At 40.4% G+C, this 16,056-nt stretch overlaps 1 protein-coding gene across 1 annotated transcript in view; it reads right to left on the reverse strand.

Annotated features, from left to right (window-relative positions):
* Nucleotides 1-12,756, reverse strand: part of LOC111221017 (ras-specific guanine nucleotide-releasing factor 1-like) — a 29,722-nt gene extending 16,966 nt beyond the window's left edge. The window contains exons 1-7 of the mRNA XM_022744340.1: nucleotides 12,202-12,756; nucleotides 6,421-6,527; nucleotides 4,543-4,690; nucleotides 3,618-3,710; nucleotides 1,004-1,257; nucleotides 814-893; nucleotides 499-692 (exon numbers count right to left, since the gene is read on the reverse strand). Coding sequence (XP_022600061.1) covers nucleotides 499-692; nucleotides 814-893; nucleotides 1,004-1,257; nucleotides 3,618-3,710; nucleotides 4,543-4,690; nucleotides 6,421-6,527; nucleotides 12,202-12,477 — 1,152 coding nt within the window. The 5' untranslated portion in view covers nucleotides 12,478-12,756. The remainder of the gene's footprint in view (nucleotides 1-498; nucleotides 693-813; nucleotides 894-1,003; nucleotides 1,258-3,617; nucleotides 3,711-4,542; nucleotides 4,691-6,420; nucleotides 6,528-12,201) is intronic.
* Nucleotides 12,757-16,056: the final 3,300 nt, after the last annotated feature.

Below are 16,056 nucleotides of genomic sequence, written 5' to 3' on the forward strand. Positions count from 1 at the left end.
AACATATTATACTCAAATGACATCTTCCTGAAACCATTGGTCCAGTTTAAATCAAACCAGAAGATGTGTCAAATATTGTCAGAATTCTGAAAGACCCTAAATCTAGCTGCATAAATCCCAGCAATTAATGAACACAACGATCCATTCAAATGAAGCTGGCTGGCCTAATGAGGTACTATTGTAAAGGTCCAACTCAAAAGTGATATGTCAGAGAACACTATGTGATTTTAAAGCATGGAGGTATGAGGCATTTTGGACCTGTGCAGTGTTTAGAGACATTACACTTGTTGGTTTAACTGTGATAAAATTCAAACTCAGACGTTTGAAACTTTGAACTGCCACCATTGTTGCATCAGATTTAAAAGAAAGCCCTGGATTTCTTTATGATACTGACATGAATCTTACTGTTAACATGCAGGCAAAACACATTAAGCACATTAAGATAATTACTTCAGCAAAGTTAACATAATGCTCAACACTGTATCCCAGGAATCTTACTTGAAACATTGGGTAAGTTAGGAAGGTCTCCAGTGTCCGCTCCTCACAGTCGGGCTTAGCCTCGTACTGCTTCAGCAGCTTGTCAAAGTCTCGGTTCTGCTTGCAGTGGGCCAGGATCTGCAGGCTGTATTGGTGGTTCCTCACAAACTCCTGGTAGATGTTCAGCATGGGCAGCAAGATGTCGAACAAGTCAGCTGTAAAGTGAAGCAGAATATACATTTTTGGGGCCTATTTGGGTGAACTGATCCTTCAACAAATCCCAACAAAAATAAGGAACTGAATAGGTGACTGAGGAGTCATCTCTGTGTCTCTTACCCAGAACCAGTGTCGGCCAGCTGGCTATTCTGGCCTTCAGACCCTGGTAGAAGATTTGGTGGAGGAACATGATGGTCTCACTGATAAAACAAATAAGCAAAATAGTGGTCATGTGCTACTGTTCATAACTGTAGGCAGCTCTCACTGTGACTGTCACACCACTATCACAACCAGTCTCACCACCAGCCACCTGTTAAGAAAGATGCTGCTGACATCATCATGGGTGATGGGTGGTTTCTTGGAGCTGGCGGCCATGCGGAGTGGCCGCAGGAAGTTGTTGACCAGGATGTGGAGTTGCTGGACGTATTCGGCCTCGGCCTCCAACATGCTAAACACCACCTGGTTCCTCTTCCTCATGCTCTCGGCATGGGGTGAACGAATGTAGTCCTGGATGATGGTCTTCCACTTCCTGCGGCAAATCCAACCTCGCAGGAAGCTCTGGACCTGTGAAGAAAAAGTGTAGCCAGCTTACAAATTAACCTACATACATAAGGTTTGGAAAAATCTGATACTTTACTTGACCTACTATGATACCTAATTTTTGTATGACACTTATCATATGTTTACAACTGATGTCATCATGTGACAATAAACAGTATTACAACTGAAATGAGGTCTGGAAAAGTGGATTCCAAAGAGTTATATATCCCAGATGCAAGACAATTATCGTTCTTTGCCTCCATGTGTAAAATGTTATATAATGTGGAATAATAAAAAAGCACCTGTAAGATGAAGATAACCCTTCCTGGTAGTAAACAAAGATTTCCAACTTTACAAGGTAAATGAGCAGCATAATAAACTTTAAACACAATATTAGCACATAATTAGCTTAAAAACTTGCGGTGGAGAATGCAGCATACTGTTGTCTGTTCACACATCCTTCAGACATTAGCATTAACATTTGGACTCAAGTTTCTCCTGACCTGAGAAATGTAAATTCAATATTCATTCTCCTTTCAGCTCCGTTTTGGTCTTCACCAACTCCCGAGGGAAATACAGTAGGCTATATACTCATTAGGTTGCTACATTTTCCACTATGTCCACCAGCTAGCTAGTTTGTCACTCGGACAGCTGGAAACAACGAGAGCACTGAGAGAGAACCAAAACAGTAAAGTTGTGATTCGCAAAAAACAAAACAATGAGCTGAAAGGCAGTAAAACGCTCTCTGTTGCTAAGGGTGACTGCACAATTATCAGGTTTATTAAGGAGCAGACAGCTGCTGGTAGAGCTGAAGACAGGACAAGGTTAGCAAATAATAATTATCCCATTATCCACAGGTCCGGTGCGCGGGAGCCCCCGACCTCTAGGGGGCCTCCAAACTCCATTTTTTTCTTTTTCTTTTTTTTTTTTTGATCAAATCATATAAATCAATTTTAAGTATGTTGAAATATGACCAATGAATAATACTAATGAATGCAGAGTTACTTTACTTGCAAATAAAAAAATACTATGATCGGTTTGCTGATGATGACGAGTTACTGTAGGTCAGAGATCAGGTCAAAGGTTATGTTAGGTGGTGCCCGTGGGAATTTAGCATGGATGTGTTAGTGGCAAAGCCGTCTGGTCGCAAAAACATCTTAAAACATCATGGAAAACAACCGTTGGAGAAGTGGAGCAGCAGAGAGAAAGACAAAAGAAAAGGACCGAGAGAAACTGAAATTCTAACAAACAAACTATCTGTCTCCACTTTGTTCAAAAGTCGGCTACTTGGCTTGTTAGCATTAGCAAAGAGCCTGGAGAGGACGATGCTAACGTCAAAGAGGAGGAGGACAGTGAGGCAACAGCAACCACTGGGTTCAGCTGAGCGTCAGAGAGCCACAGCCCTGCGACTGACACCTATTCACCTGCCCCACTCTCATCTCCACCTGAGTAGGTTGCCAGTATAGCAGCCCCACAATTTATTACTTTCTACCCGGTTTTCCACATCACGAAAATAAAAAATGAACTGATCAAGGATGAGGCAACAACGCCCGGGCTCTTTATCAGTACTGGCAACAGAGTCAACTCATTTGGACTTTAATGATGTGTTGGAGGAGTATTCGAGATGAAAGTCCAGAAAGAAGACCTCATGAGGTAGGCTTTCTCTCATTCTTCTCTCCAAGGTGTGTGTGTGTGTGTGTGTGTGTGTGTGTGTGTGTGTGTGTGTGTGTGTGTGTGTGTATGTATGTGTGTGTGTGTGTGTGTGTGTTAGAGAGAGATTGGTAGAAGAGTCTGAATCATAAATAAGAAAAGTATTGTTGGAGGTAGAGCAGTATGTTCTTTGTAGGCTGATATGTTGATATTGTTGCTGCTGGCCCAGGAAAGTATTGTTGTTACAATCATGTATTGTAAATCCTGTATGATAGATTATATCTACAGGTGCTGATATTGTCCTTAAAGTTGTGGTCATAGGCTGTAGCCTGTCAGTGTAAATCCTTTATATGTGTGAGGAGAGTGGATTGCAGTCAGGGGCCCTCTAAGATTATGTGCCCAGGGGCCTCTGCATTCATAATCCAAGCATGGCCATTGGTTGTAGTGGATGAGGAGTGCCCTGCTATAAATGTGAGTATGAAGCTTTCCTGAATAAATTAAGGTTAAAAATAAAAACTTGCCGGTGCACAGAGATGATGTAGTGTTTTAAACGCTGTTTCAGAAACCATACATATCTCTGCTGGAACAGATCAAACTTTGCTATAACCGTCTCACCTCTCCCTTCTCCTACTTGGTCTTCCTCTTTGCATTGCTTTAGTTATTCTTAATGAAGAAAACTGCACACAAAGACAGTTGGGCTTTCTGTTTTCAACAACAAAGCAGTCACATCTCACCTTTTTGATCTTCTTGATCTCTGTATCATCCTCACTGGGTGGCACTTCTGGATTTGACTGGATCTTCTCGTTGTCCTTGAGCAGTCCAGCAATCTGAAATTCAACACAAACTGGTGATGCATTCACTCAGTGAGTGACGAGTACCTTATACTCTTAAAATCTTAGTCATGAACTTGGTCAGGTCATATTCTCTCACTCCACTATATGTTTTTATTATGGTTATGAATGTTTTATTCAGCATTTTTAAATTACATTTTTTTCAACTTTGTTGCCATCCATTAGCTCGTATCAAAGAAATTATATATGAATTAACTGTATGAGCAGCATCAAAATGTTTCCTATTTTGTTTTATTCAAACCTGTTTCATTTATTAGGATGACGCATGTATTTGGACAGTGGGCAGTAAATAAGAAAAGACTCGAGAAAAACAGCTTTTAATAAAGGACTGAAATGAAACAAAACCACCAAAATCCATTACTACAACACGTTTTAGCATAGAAGGTGAGACAGTAGATTATCATGTTCTGGTACAGACTGCACTATCAGGTACAATAGAAGCTGATTCATGCATATTGAAAACATTCAATTCAATTGGAGCTATTGGAGCCATTAGCACATTAAAGAGAGATGCATTTGATCTAGTTTAGACTGAATAATTAGGATACAAAGCACTGAACAGTTTCTAACAAGGACGTCACAGGGGTGCTGCAAACTCGATGCTTGCCATGACCTCACAGCATTGTGGTTGTGACCGTTGTCCTATGCCCCCTTTCTGTGTTTAGCCTCTGTTCCTGTCTACTTTCACTTTATCTTTTCTCTCTCTCTGTCTCCTCTGCACACCACACAGTAAGGCAAAACACACACACACACACACACACACACGCACTCACAGGTGTTACTAGCATGAAATTACAAAGCAAGTTACCTCTGATTTTAGTCGCTCTATCTCGATTTCCCCATCCTCTATCTGTTGTCGAAGTTGCTTGGCAACCGTTTTCTCTGTCTCCACGATTTGGAGTAGATGGAGGTACTTCTGCATGAGGGTCTCATGCTCTGTCGCCAGGTTCCTGTAACTAGACAGACACACACACATAGGCATTGCAAGGACCTCATTAACACATGTTTCATGGACTCTCCATAGACTTATCAAAGCAAAAGCAGACCTCTGATCAGCATATGTTTGAGCCACAGACCAGTTATGCTTCCAATTCTTCAAATACTTGCAGGCTTAGAAAACCATGTGTAAAGGCTGCTTCTGCATGAGAAATAATTCTGTACATTAGCCAGTCAACACTTTATGTGTAAAGTAAGGCCGATTCCTTCAAGCTGGTGTGAATCAGATCTCAAAGTATTTTGAATCAGGATATCTCTTGACAAGTGAGGACTGCTCAATAGGGGCTTCAATTTAATAATGGAAGCAACAATGGAAAACATCTTGTTAAACTAGAAATTTGCTGAAATAAAAGAATAATAAAAAAAAGAAGAAAACCATTAGAATATGGCAACGATCCAGACATCCGAAACCTCAAAAAAAAAAGCAAAATGATGATTGGCAAATTTTGCCCTGCTGTGTATTACATGCTTACAGGCCAACTTACTCTTGCTGCCTTGACTGAGTACTAATCAATGTAATCTTCAATGAGTCCAATCAATTGACCTTTCGCTATACAAATGCACACTGCTGACATTTTGAATGATTGTACTGCTTGTCTTTCATGACCCTCTTTTGTGTCTGGATCTTAAGGGGGCATTTTGCTCATTATACATCTCAGGACTCCATACATCAAGTTTAATAATAATGTGTTTATTTTATTTCTTTATATAATAGTTTTCTGAACAGTAATAATTCATGTAATAATCCAGTGGAGGGACTCATAAGAGTCAGTACTCTCATCTCCATTACTGTGTAATAGGGCTTTCACGCCAAAAATACCAGTTTGATTCCCATTGGATATAATGGCTCTTTGACCTTTACAACATGAATCTGGTGGGATTCTGGTATTTGCAGGAAAATCACAACAGTGATAATTTTGCAGTAGAGCAGAATGGTAGAAGTTCATTTTGTGCATGTCTGAATTAAAAACTATCAAAGAGAACAGGGCTACTAGATTATCATATGAATATTGTAATTGTTTAGTTTCAGTTTTAGTCCTTAACTTCCAAGTTGGCCGCTTTGTTTTGTTGTTCATTCTTTGCACTGCCCCATGCAAAGTACTCATTCTTATGCATTGAGAGCGATAGACGTTATCAGACTATTAAATTTAACACAAATGTTTGTTTTTTTAGCTATATTAGAGTAAGGGGTGAAGGCATGGCAATGCTCACCACAGAAAGAAATATCAGATAAATGAAATTTTGAGGTTCCATAGAGATGAATCCTAATGATGCTGGTGACTCTCTGTCTTCTCAGATCTGGTTTATGGTCAAATACTTTTTGTTTGGTGTTATTTTAGTTGATGTTTTAGTTGTTTGCTTAGTGTTTTATCAGCTAAGATGGTAGACATTGTACTTAAACATCAGCACATGGACATTTCCATTGTGAATATGTTAGCATGCTGATGTTAACATGCTGATGTTAGCATTTTGCTCGAAGAACCGCGGTGCCTAATTACAGCCTCACAGAGCTGCTATAGAGTTTTAGTGTTGTTAGGATTCAAGTTGTATATTTCTTTTTAAAATATCAGTCTCACACACACACACACACACACACACACACACACACACACACACACACAAATTCTCAACAAAAGCCATGCTCAGCTGAATGTCTGTATGTAGGTTAGAGGTCATGTGTGAGAGGTACCTGGCCTGTGTGATAGCAGCCACCCACTCATCACAGTCCTTGACGTCCTCAGTGCGCAGCTCCAAAGCCTTCTGGTTGTCATGATTGAACGTGACAGTGAAATAATACTGGAAAACAACAACATACACAGGCAGTCAAATATTTGTTCAGCAGATAATGAATCAATTATGATATATTAAAGCATTTGAAAAGTAAAGATGGAAAAGCCGGCTTTTTCTTAAACCTTGATTTTGTTTACACTGGAGTTGTATGCGTACACACACATGCACGCCCATATGTGTGAATGAGTGGGGTCGAGAGATCCTGATGGAAAAGCCTACGTGCATTCTGTCTGTAACCTGACAGTCACTGCTGGAGGCCTCTCGACTGACGCCATGTTTTGTTTAGTTTTGTTTTGCTTTGTCCCAGTGATTTTGCTGCATTTTAGTGACAACAACACACCTGGGACATCACCCCTTTTTACTTGCTCTCCAATTATCTCCAGCGACCATACAGCCTTAAAGCTTCAGTTATGGCAATTATGGCAAATGCATGTGGAATTGTTTTCTAATAGGCTTATCAGATCAAATCCTCAAATCAACAAAGTGGTGGTCATTGCAATAATAGTACAGACAGACTATTTGTGGTAGAAACACATCAAATTATATAACCCTGATGCATTGTAAATAGACCCCCACAAATCCAATATATTGGATTTTTTTATCCCTCCCAAATGCCAAGAGCAAATCATTTGTGAAGGGGAGTAATGTTCCATATTTCCTGATGAGCAGCAGAACGGGCCTTTGTCAATAATGTGCTTCTCATCTCGCGCTTCCTGTGAGCTGGTGTGTCAAGCCTTTTAGGCAGCTATATTTAGCTCCACGTCACTACATTTTTTGCCACAGAGACATTAGCTGTCGGTAAGTGAGACAACGTAGTCTGTAGTAAATCTGTGAACAAAAACTACTGAATTTCATCTGGAACTGAGAACAAGTGAAAAGATTAAACACATGTATAGCAATGACTGATAAAGGTGACTTTCAATTACTAAACTTCGGAGAAGGTTCATCTTCAAAAACCTCTTCGGTTCACTTTTTCTAAAATAAAGACTTACTTTGTTACTATTGAAACCACATAAATATTTAGCTTTTACCAAAAGTTTTAAAATAAGTTCAGAGATGGCTGAATGATATTCCAAGCAGAATATACATATTACCTCTGAACATTTATTCTCCCTATGTTCTGTTTGACGTCCTTGAGACCCCGGGCCCTCTTTAATAACTCACAAAACCCCCTCAACATTGTTTTATCACCTAGATGCTTGACTTTTTCTGTCTTTATGAGACGTACCTATGAACATGACTTCAAACTAATGGCATTTTTCAGAAGTCTGCTTCAGAAAATGATGCCTTACGTCTCTTTAGACTCCAGCTATAAACCATGATTAAATACAATGGGATTCTTTACACGCTCTATATCTGTGATCAGTGCACAACAACACTACCCCTTCCAGACCCCAAAATTTAGATTTTCATAACAGTTTTTTCTTGGGAGGTGTAACGGGGAGTTAGACCTCTTCTATAGGGTCTAACTAACCCAAAAATAGGTAATGTCATTCTGTACATTGATTTCTCTTGAGTGAGCATCTATATCACAAAATGTTTTCTTAAGTGGTGTAATAACACAGCTTTATGGTCATTTTTGTAATGTGTTACCTTTACATGTGCAAGTCCAGTCTGTGGCGAAAGGAAGAGATACCACATTACTACTTACATATTTGGAAAAAAGAAAAATAAAGAAAAAGAATAAATAAATAAATAAATATATTTGTTTAATAATCATTTGGTGAAGTAAAACCAATGTAAGAAAAACACAAGGGTTACGTACAAAATGGTTTAATACCTGCTGTTAACTTAAGGTGTAAAATTCAAATAATTAAATAGTAAAAATACATAAATAGAAAATGTAAACATTAAAAACTGTTGGAAATATATTTGGAGTATTGAGTGAGAGGTCCACTACTGATGCATTGATTCATTAGTTCATTTGTTTTTGTATAAATATTTCTAAACATATACCCCCCCCCCCCCCCCCCCCAGACTACACACATTTCTCATATGCCCATATTTGCTGTACTCGCTAAGTGAAGCATAATGCCGGCATGTTGTTGCACATTTTGTTGGCCCCTTCAAATGCACTTTTTCAGATGCAAATAGGGGTTGCCATAGTAACTGGGGGCTTAAACGTAGCTCGCCTTCTAAATGGGGAATAAGAACATTTAAAAAGTAGAACACTCCAAAGAATACAATGAGAATGGAGAGACAGACGGAGAGGAGGGGGGGGGGGGATCTTTTGCCTTTTTTGAGGAGTGAGGGCTATAAAAAGCGCTGTCGCCCTGCAAGGTGGCAGTTGGCTTGGCATCTATTCGCTGCATTGTCCCTCTCCCTGTCACACACAGATAAGATCCAGTGCTCGCCTGGCCATTCCTCTCACAGCTCTGACACACATAGACATACAGCACATGCACACACATTGCTAACACACTGAACAGAAATGGGTAATCTGCTGCAATCTGCATTTGTAACAGTTTTAATGTCAGAAATGTACAGTAGCATCGCCTCAGACGACCTCTGCAGTCTGCTCATTGACTCAGGTGTCATTCTTTGTTTTTTCCAGAGTGGGGAAAGTGAAAAGGAAATCAGCATGCCCTCAGACACCTGGAGCATTGATTACTCTCTCTGTCCTCATCTCACCTTTTTCTGTGGAACTGCTCAGTTTTATAGATCAACACTGGCGTATGCAGGAGGACACAGCGAGGCAGATATAGACTTCAAGGCATGCACAGAGGCCCACAAGATGTACAGATGCGGATGCACACAGACACGCACACGCTGGCGTGACTGACTGCACACTACAAAGTGTGCACTTCTCACACATGAAGAACTTGTATTTGTGCAAAAAATGAACACCCCCACACAAATAACATAAAACTGAGAGAATTTATTCCTGACACATATTATATAAAGGGACACGTGCTGAACAGAAGACTGTGTAATGCTAATTGAAGGCTTTCAAATTCATTTAATTCACTGTTGAAATAAATTCACTGGAGCAGCCTGCATGAACATCTGTCATCGTAGATGTAACTCAGTCCGTATTTCATCCCCAGAATAGAGCAGGCCTCTTGTCCTGGCATGGTTTTAAGAAAATGGACTTGGCAGGGGACAAAGTTGAATAGTTGTACACCATGAGAGTGACCAACAACTCTTCATACGCAAATAACAAAGTAGGTTCTTTGTCACTGCTTTCCAAAGCAACCCATATGATGGATATGAGCTTTTTATGATCTGCTACCCTTAGTTAAGGTGTGGTTCATTTTAGGCAACATGGTAAAAGAAGAAAAAATTCCCCTTTGCTACTTGGTGGGCAATTTCTCCCCACCACAAGACATCTTTGTCAGGGAAACATATTTAAACAAACAACCAGTCCTCCTTATTTTTTCTGTAGAGGACTGTAACCTCAAAAAACCTAGATTTGGATTTAGATTTTGGGACTTTAATAAATGCATGTGTATTTTACATGCATTTATTTATTTGTTTTGAATTGTCTGAGTTCTGCTGGCACATCTGTATAGCGCCCTCTTGGTGACACAGACACTATTCCTGACAGCTCAGTCAACAAAGAGCAGAGGGCAAGCGTTTGAAGAACGTGACATGACAGCAGAGTTCAGCACCGCGGACAGCGACACCAGGTACAGCTGATGGGAACAGGCACACAGTGAAACTGTAGGAGCCACTGCAGAAGATTTATCCTGCGTCTATCCTTTATTTGCCAATTGAGAATTCCTCCTCAGTGGTTATAGGCCTACAGTCAAACACAAATATTATAAATCAGGGTTATGGTTCTAAACCAACTCATAACCAGATAACCTACAGTAAAACACAGTAAGAATAAAACAATTGTCAAATAATCGTAAACAATTAATTAACATAGATGGGACAACATTTGTAAGGACTGATTTTTTTTTTTGATTTTTTTTTTAAGAGTTTCTTCTGTGAGCAAACAATTGTTGCTCTAGTTATCTAATGCCAGAATGTGATTTTTTTCTGCTTTCTTTTGTTTATTCATGAGTTTGGGAAACATAACCATTTTTGAATGACCCCAAATCAGATTTGTGCCTGTGTATGAGCTGATCCCTCGCCTTAATCTTGCACTGGAGTTATTTTAAACAGCTTTTGGAACAAAAACCTGGTCAGAGCACCTGTGAGCCCTGAATAATGGGCACCCATATTTGTTTCTTTTTTTTCCCCACTCCATGATCTGAAAAACTCTCCATGGGTCTTCCTGGTGCCCAAGGGGTTAAAATCCCAATCATGATGGTGAGGGACCTTTCTTGCATGCCAATTGCATGATACAAACTTGGTGCGTTGTAGTTTGCAAAATGAAACTTGCATGCTTTTAAAACTGCAACATGTCTGCACGGCCTAAAGTCCAGGTTTCCCAGCATTCAATTGAAAACTTTCATACATACATACACTGTAAAGGATAACCGAACACAAAGTCCATATTTAACATGTTAATGACATTAGTGGGAAAAAAAATAGATTACAAATACTGAACGGGTAAAATGACCCATCATTTGGACTTTTGACTCCAGTTCTTTAGCGTCTCTGCTGCAGGGAAAACAGAACAGACTGCAGCTGGCAGAGCAGATTTCAGAAGGTGACTGCAGTCATAGCTCACAGCAGCTTGACCACTTCTCTGACTCTTCATTCCACAAGGTTTATTCCTCCCAACAGCAGCCTTCCTAACCTCTCAAAACTGTTTCACTAGAGGCAACCATCCTTCTGCTCAGATTATTTCTGACTGTAACAGTTGCACTGAAAAAAAACAAAAACAAAACACAGTGGGAATTGTTTAGCCCTCACACATGTTAATCCATGGCAGTAAACTCCCGAGGAATTCAAACGAATGGGGGATGTACTGGGAAACAAAAGCATGCCTGAGACATCATTTGGTTTTCATTCATGGCTGTCGTTAACAACGCCGTGATAATGAGAGAGCTATCAAATACACCAAGCCGCTATAAACCGGGGAGACGCAGTTGCCAAGGTAGGATGCTATTAATATCAAGACAAGGAATTAAATCAATACGTCAAAACGACAGGGAAGGGGCAGCTCTCCTCCGCAAGATGGCAACCTGCAAAGTTTGGATGCAGTTGAAGTTTACTCCCTTCATAATGCGCTGCAATCCCTGAACGTTTGAGCTGTCTAAAAATACAGCATGTGATGTAGGCTGTGAATGTGATGCAACAAATGTTATGTTCATGACGAGAGGAGACCTGGAGAAAGATGAAGTACAGTCCCTGTGTTTGCAAAGTTTGCACGGAGAATCGCATTAATCCCGCTAACTCTGGACCACTGTTGTTTTGGTATTTTCTTGCATTTGACGAGTTACCTCAGAGGCAGGCTGCGAGGCTATTTTAGTGCAGAATCTAGACAATCAATCGCTTAGGGTGACGCCATTACGTAACACTGAGCGTGAACTATAATGCAAAAGCATCTCTGGGAAATTGTTTGCGTGGTAAATAGATGTTGGGATTTGAACAGCAGCTGTGTTGTTTGTATTGTGCAGGTATTTAATAACCTGTCCCCACTGTTGCTTAAACCCAGATTGACAAAAGCAAGTTTCTCGCATCAAGCCAAACACAACAAGCAGCAGTGATGAGTGCGTCCGCTCTGACTGACGGATTACCTTGACAGTGTCAGTCAGTCAGACCCCCTGTGTGATCAATATCGTACCTGCTTCTCTAAGCATTCCTTCGCTGACAGAGATGGCTTCGGTGACGGTGCCCTGTCACAAACGCATCCCTCCAACAGGTACAGTCCGGAGGGGCGTGAGCTGGAGTCGTTTTCGAAATAAAACAGCATATTCTGCAACAAAGCGAACCACTTTGAATGCCATTTTGTGTTGTCTGAGCTTTTCTTACTTAGGCAACCTCGCCTCGTCCCATCCTTTTTCGCCAAAAGAGCCAGATAGGTGATATGGCCATCATTGAGTCTCATCCCTTTCTGCATTTTGGCTGTGAATCCGAAATGATCTGCGGGGATGCCTGCGGATTCTTACATGTTCTTCTCCTCAGCAGCTCCGAAACACAGTCAGACTTGGTGGGCAGCAGCCCACTCCTGTGTGCCCATCCACAGTTGCCACACTAAATGTTTGCAACGGCGAAAGAAAGAAAAAAACAAGAAGAAGAAAAGGTTGCAAGTAGAGAGTCACTGATGCACGTTCAACTGAATTAAATCCACGCTGCAAGCATACTACAGCAACCAGGACGCCGTCTTAGAAAAGCCTTCCTCATGAGCCTCAATCGCTCATGATGAGGATTGAAGTGTCCGCGTGCATAGTCTATACACACACACGCGCGCGCACTCACTCTCACACACACACATAGAGCATCCTGCTCTCTCGGAGGGAGGGAGCGCAGTCACGTGATCAGTCCCCGGAGCAGCACCTTGGATTTCAACACCTTGGACAGAAACTCCGAGGAGCAACACAGACGCAGCTTTTTCATGTGGAGAAGAGGATTAGGCCCCGAAGCCCCCCACCCCGACCCAACAACACACACACATACAGAAACTCAAATATCACCACTCACACATGAGCAACCATACCCCTGTAATAAACCCTGTACTTTTGTTATGCTCGTAGTGTGTTTGGTGTATGCACCAAAGAGATGTTTCCCCTCTAGTTTGCTCACATGGTTTCATTTAAATAACTGTTCAAGGCTCAAAGAGATAAATATTTGAGACAATTCCAAAGTACATTTATATAAGTTTGTGCAGCAGAGCTTTTTTTCTTCTTCTCTACCCCCAGATTTATCTTGTGTTCCTTTGCAGGGGGCCTGTCCCCTAAGTTGAGAACCACTGATGCAAAATAACTAATTGTACATAAAGTAGTTAAAATTAGCTCCACCTCAACTAATTACAGCACTAAAAAACAGATTATGCATTGATGCATTTTACTACCAATCAGTTGCTTTTACATTTGATACTTTTAAGTACATCCTTCTGAACATTTACCCTAGTAATTTTGAATGGAGAACATTTCCTTGTATATGTTTACATTACGTTACATCATTGGTACTTTAAGTACTCATTCAAGTACTGTAAAGCATCTGAATATATTCTGATCTTGGTCAACCATGGTTGAGAAGTTTCATTTTCTCCACCTTGGGGCTAATGTGTTTCACTTTCAGTAATTCCTATTTTAATAACTTTATGATGGCAGAAAATGACCATGATATGTGTAATATATGGTACAAGTGTACATATCATTTTATTGACTCTACATCTTTAAAGTAAAGAGGGTGAAAGTGTTATAAGAACGCAATTCCTCTGGCTGGTGTAATTATTAATTGGCTCAAAAACAATTTACCACCAATGCTGTCACAGGAACAGGTGAACAGTCTGGCAAACAGCCATAACAAGGTGAAACTTAAGTAGCATTCACTGTGAGCTCACACAGGTTTCTTGGCATCACTGCTTAATTTACTCCCTTTAACCAATGAGAAAAGACTGTGTTTTATTCCATACAATTTGAAATAATCTGTGGTCCCTAAACTGTTCTCCTTGTCTCTTTTCGTCCTGTCCTGTCTTTTTTATAGAACACAGAGAGCACAGAGTTAACAAAGGCTCTCAACACTGTCCACTGCTGGCACATTTACATATCTAAGGGGGCGAGAGAGATACTCATTAGGGTTGGCCCATAATTAATCCTGGATTAGCATATTGGGGCGAGGACACACACAATGGTTTATTTCATCACAGGGTGTTTCACAGTGGGATCACAGTGCTTTGTCTGTGTGGGATCATTAAAAGGATCCAGGGAGGTAACAGGGCATAACTGAGTGAGATTCAACTGCTCTTGTTGCCGGATTTATACAGCTTTTTGGTCTTTTTATTGAAAAGGAGAGAGGACAGTTCACCTTTCTTAAGTATTTAATTTCTTTTTCTTTATGTATTGGTGACAGGTACAGTGATGAGTGGCAGGAAAGTGGAGGGAGAGATATGCAACAGTGAGGAATGAGCTGTAATTCAATCCCATGCAGCCATTAGCAGACTGAGCCACCAGGACACCCCAGGCACAGCTCTGTTGCCGGGCTCCTTACATCCCATAATTAGTGCCTTGAACAGGGGTGGTAATGAGTTGGTGATTCTCGTCTCTGACTGGCAGTGATAGTAAAGATTATTTTTATGGCATCCTATTATAGAAGGTATAAAATGGAAAGTGACGCAGGAGATTGGAGAGACAGAGCAGTGATGACATTTTGAGAAAGGTCATGAAGAGGATTCAAACTCATGAAACCGTGACCAATCAGAAAGCAGATTTCAGTGAACAGTCATAACAAGGTGAAACTTTAGTCACATTCTAGCTTGTACGGATTCCAGGGCATCACTACCTGATTTACTACATTGAATCAATGAGAAAAGACCTTGTTTTATTCCATATTATTTGAAATAATCTCTCCTTGAACCTCTTTCCTTGGCTCTTTCCATCCTGTCTGTCCTGTTTTAGGCATATTGTGCAACAGGATTTTGAGGCATTCTTTCTGGGTTTCTGGGTTGCTGTGAAGCCGAGCTGTCCATAACCCAGGGTTGGTCATCAACAAAGCTGGGATAAAAAGGGGGTTAATGGAAGGCTCAGATAATAAAATTGAGCGTGTTTCTGTCCACTTGACGAATGTATGTCCAATATTCATTCTCCTTTTAGCTCAGTTTTAGTCTCCACCAACACCTTAAACTGTCAGGCTATTTACTTATTAGATGCTAAACTAGTCACTGCTACTGCTGGAAACCTTAATTCAGAAATAACATGTCATATCATTGTCTGATCACTTAGTGTCTGTTGGTGGCGAATATCGTAGCTTACAGGTTTTTACTGTTTCATCTGTTTAATATTAGAGTTTCATATTTGTGTTACTGCAAAGTTTATTATAGAACAGATGTTTATATACTGCAGCTTTAGTTTTCCAGAATTATGATACTGGTATCAGAAATATTGAACTGTTTCATTTCTGATAATCAATTTCAGTACGAGATTAATTGACAGCAGTTTAAATGCTTAAAATGGTCAGTGACTGCTTCCTGGTGATTCATAATCCTCATTACAATTTCTAGCTAGAAATGCCCTAAATATGTCTTGTTAAATGTTAATTCAGATTGGGTTTTCATGTAAACTCTTACCTTTAAGTGCTGACCTTAAACCTGAGACAGAAGGCGGGTACACTTCAAGTTCTATCCGAATCCATGTCTGCCAGCCGGGTTGGAGACTGAAGACCATGAATCCTCTGTAAATGACGGTGATTGTCTGAAGTCACATCCCATTAGGGACGGTGTCAGTCTTCAGGGGATGTAATGCAAAGACTTGCTGGATTAGAGAAGCAGCCTTGTTGACACTCAACTAACATTTGTCAATGAAATGCTGATGTATGGTGCGGGCATATTTAGACTGTCAAACTTTAAATTATTCTACTGCAGTGTGGTGTTACTGTATAAAACCGTTTTCTATTCTCATAGACTGTTGATAAATAATACATTGTCATACAGTGACAACTTTTTAGTCTCACTTTTGATCCCTCATTATGATACATTGTA

Source organism: Seriola dumerili, unplaced genomic scaffold (genome assembly GCF_002260705.1).
Source record: "Seriola dumerili isolate Sdu_G_001 unplaced genomic scaffold, Sdu_1.0 BDQW01000003.1, whole genome shotgun sequence".
NCBI lineage: Eukaryota > Metazoa > Chordata > Actinopteri > Carangiformes > Carangidae > Seriola > Seriola dumerili.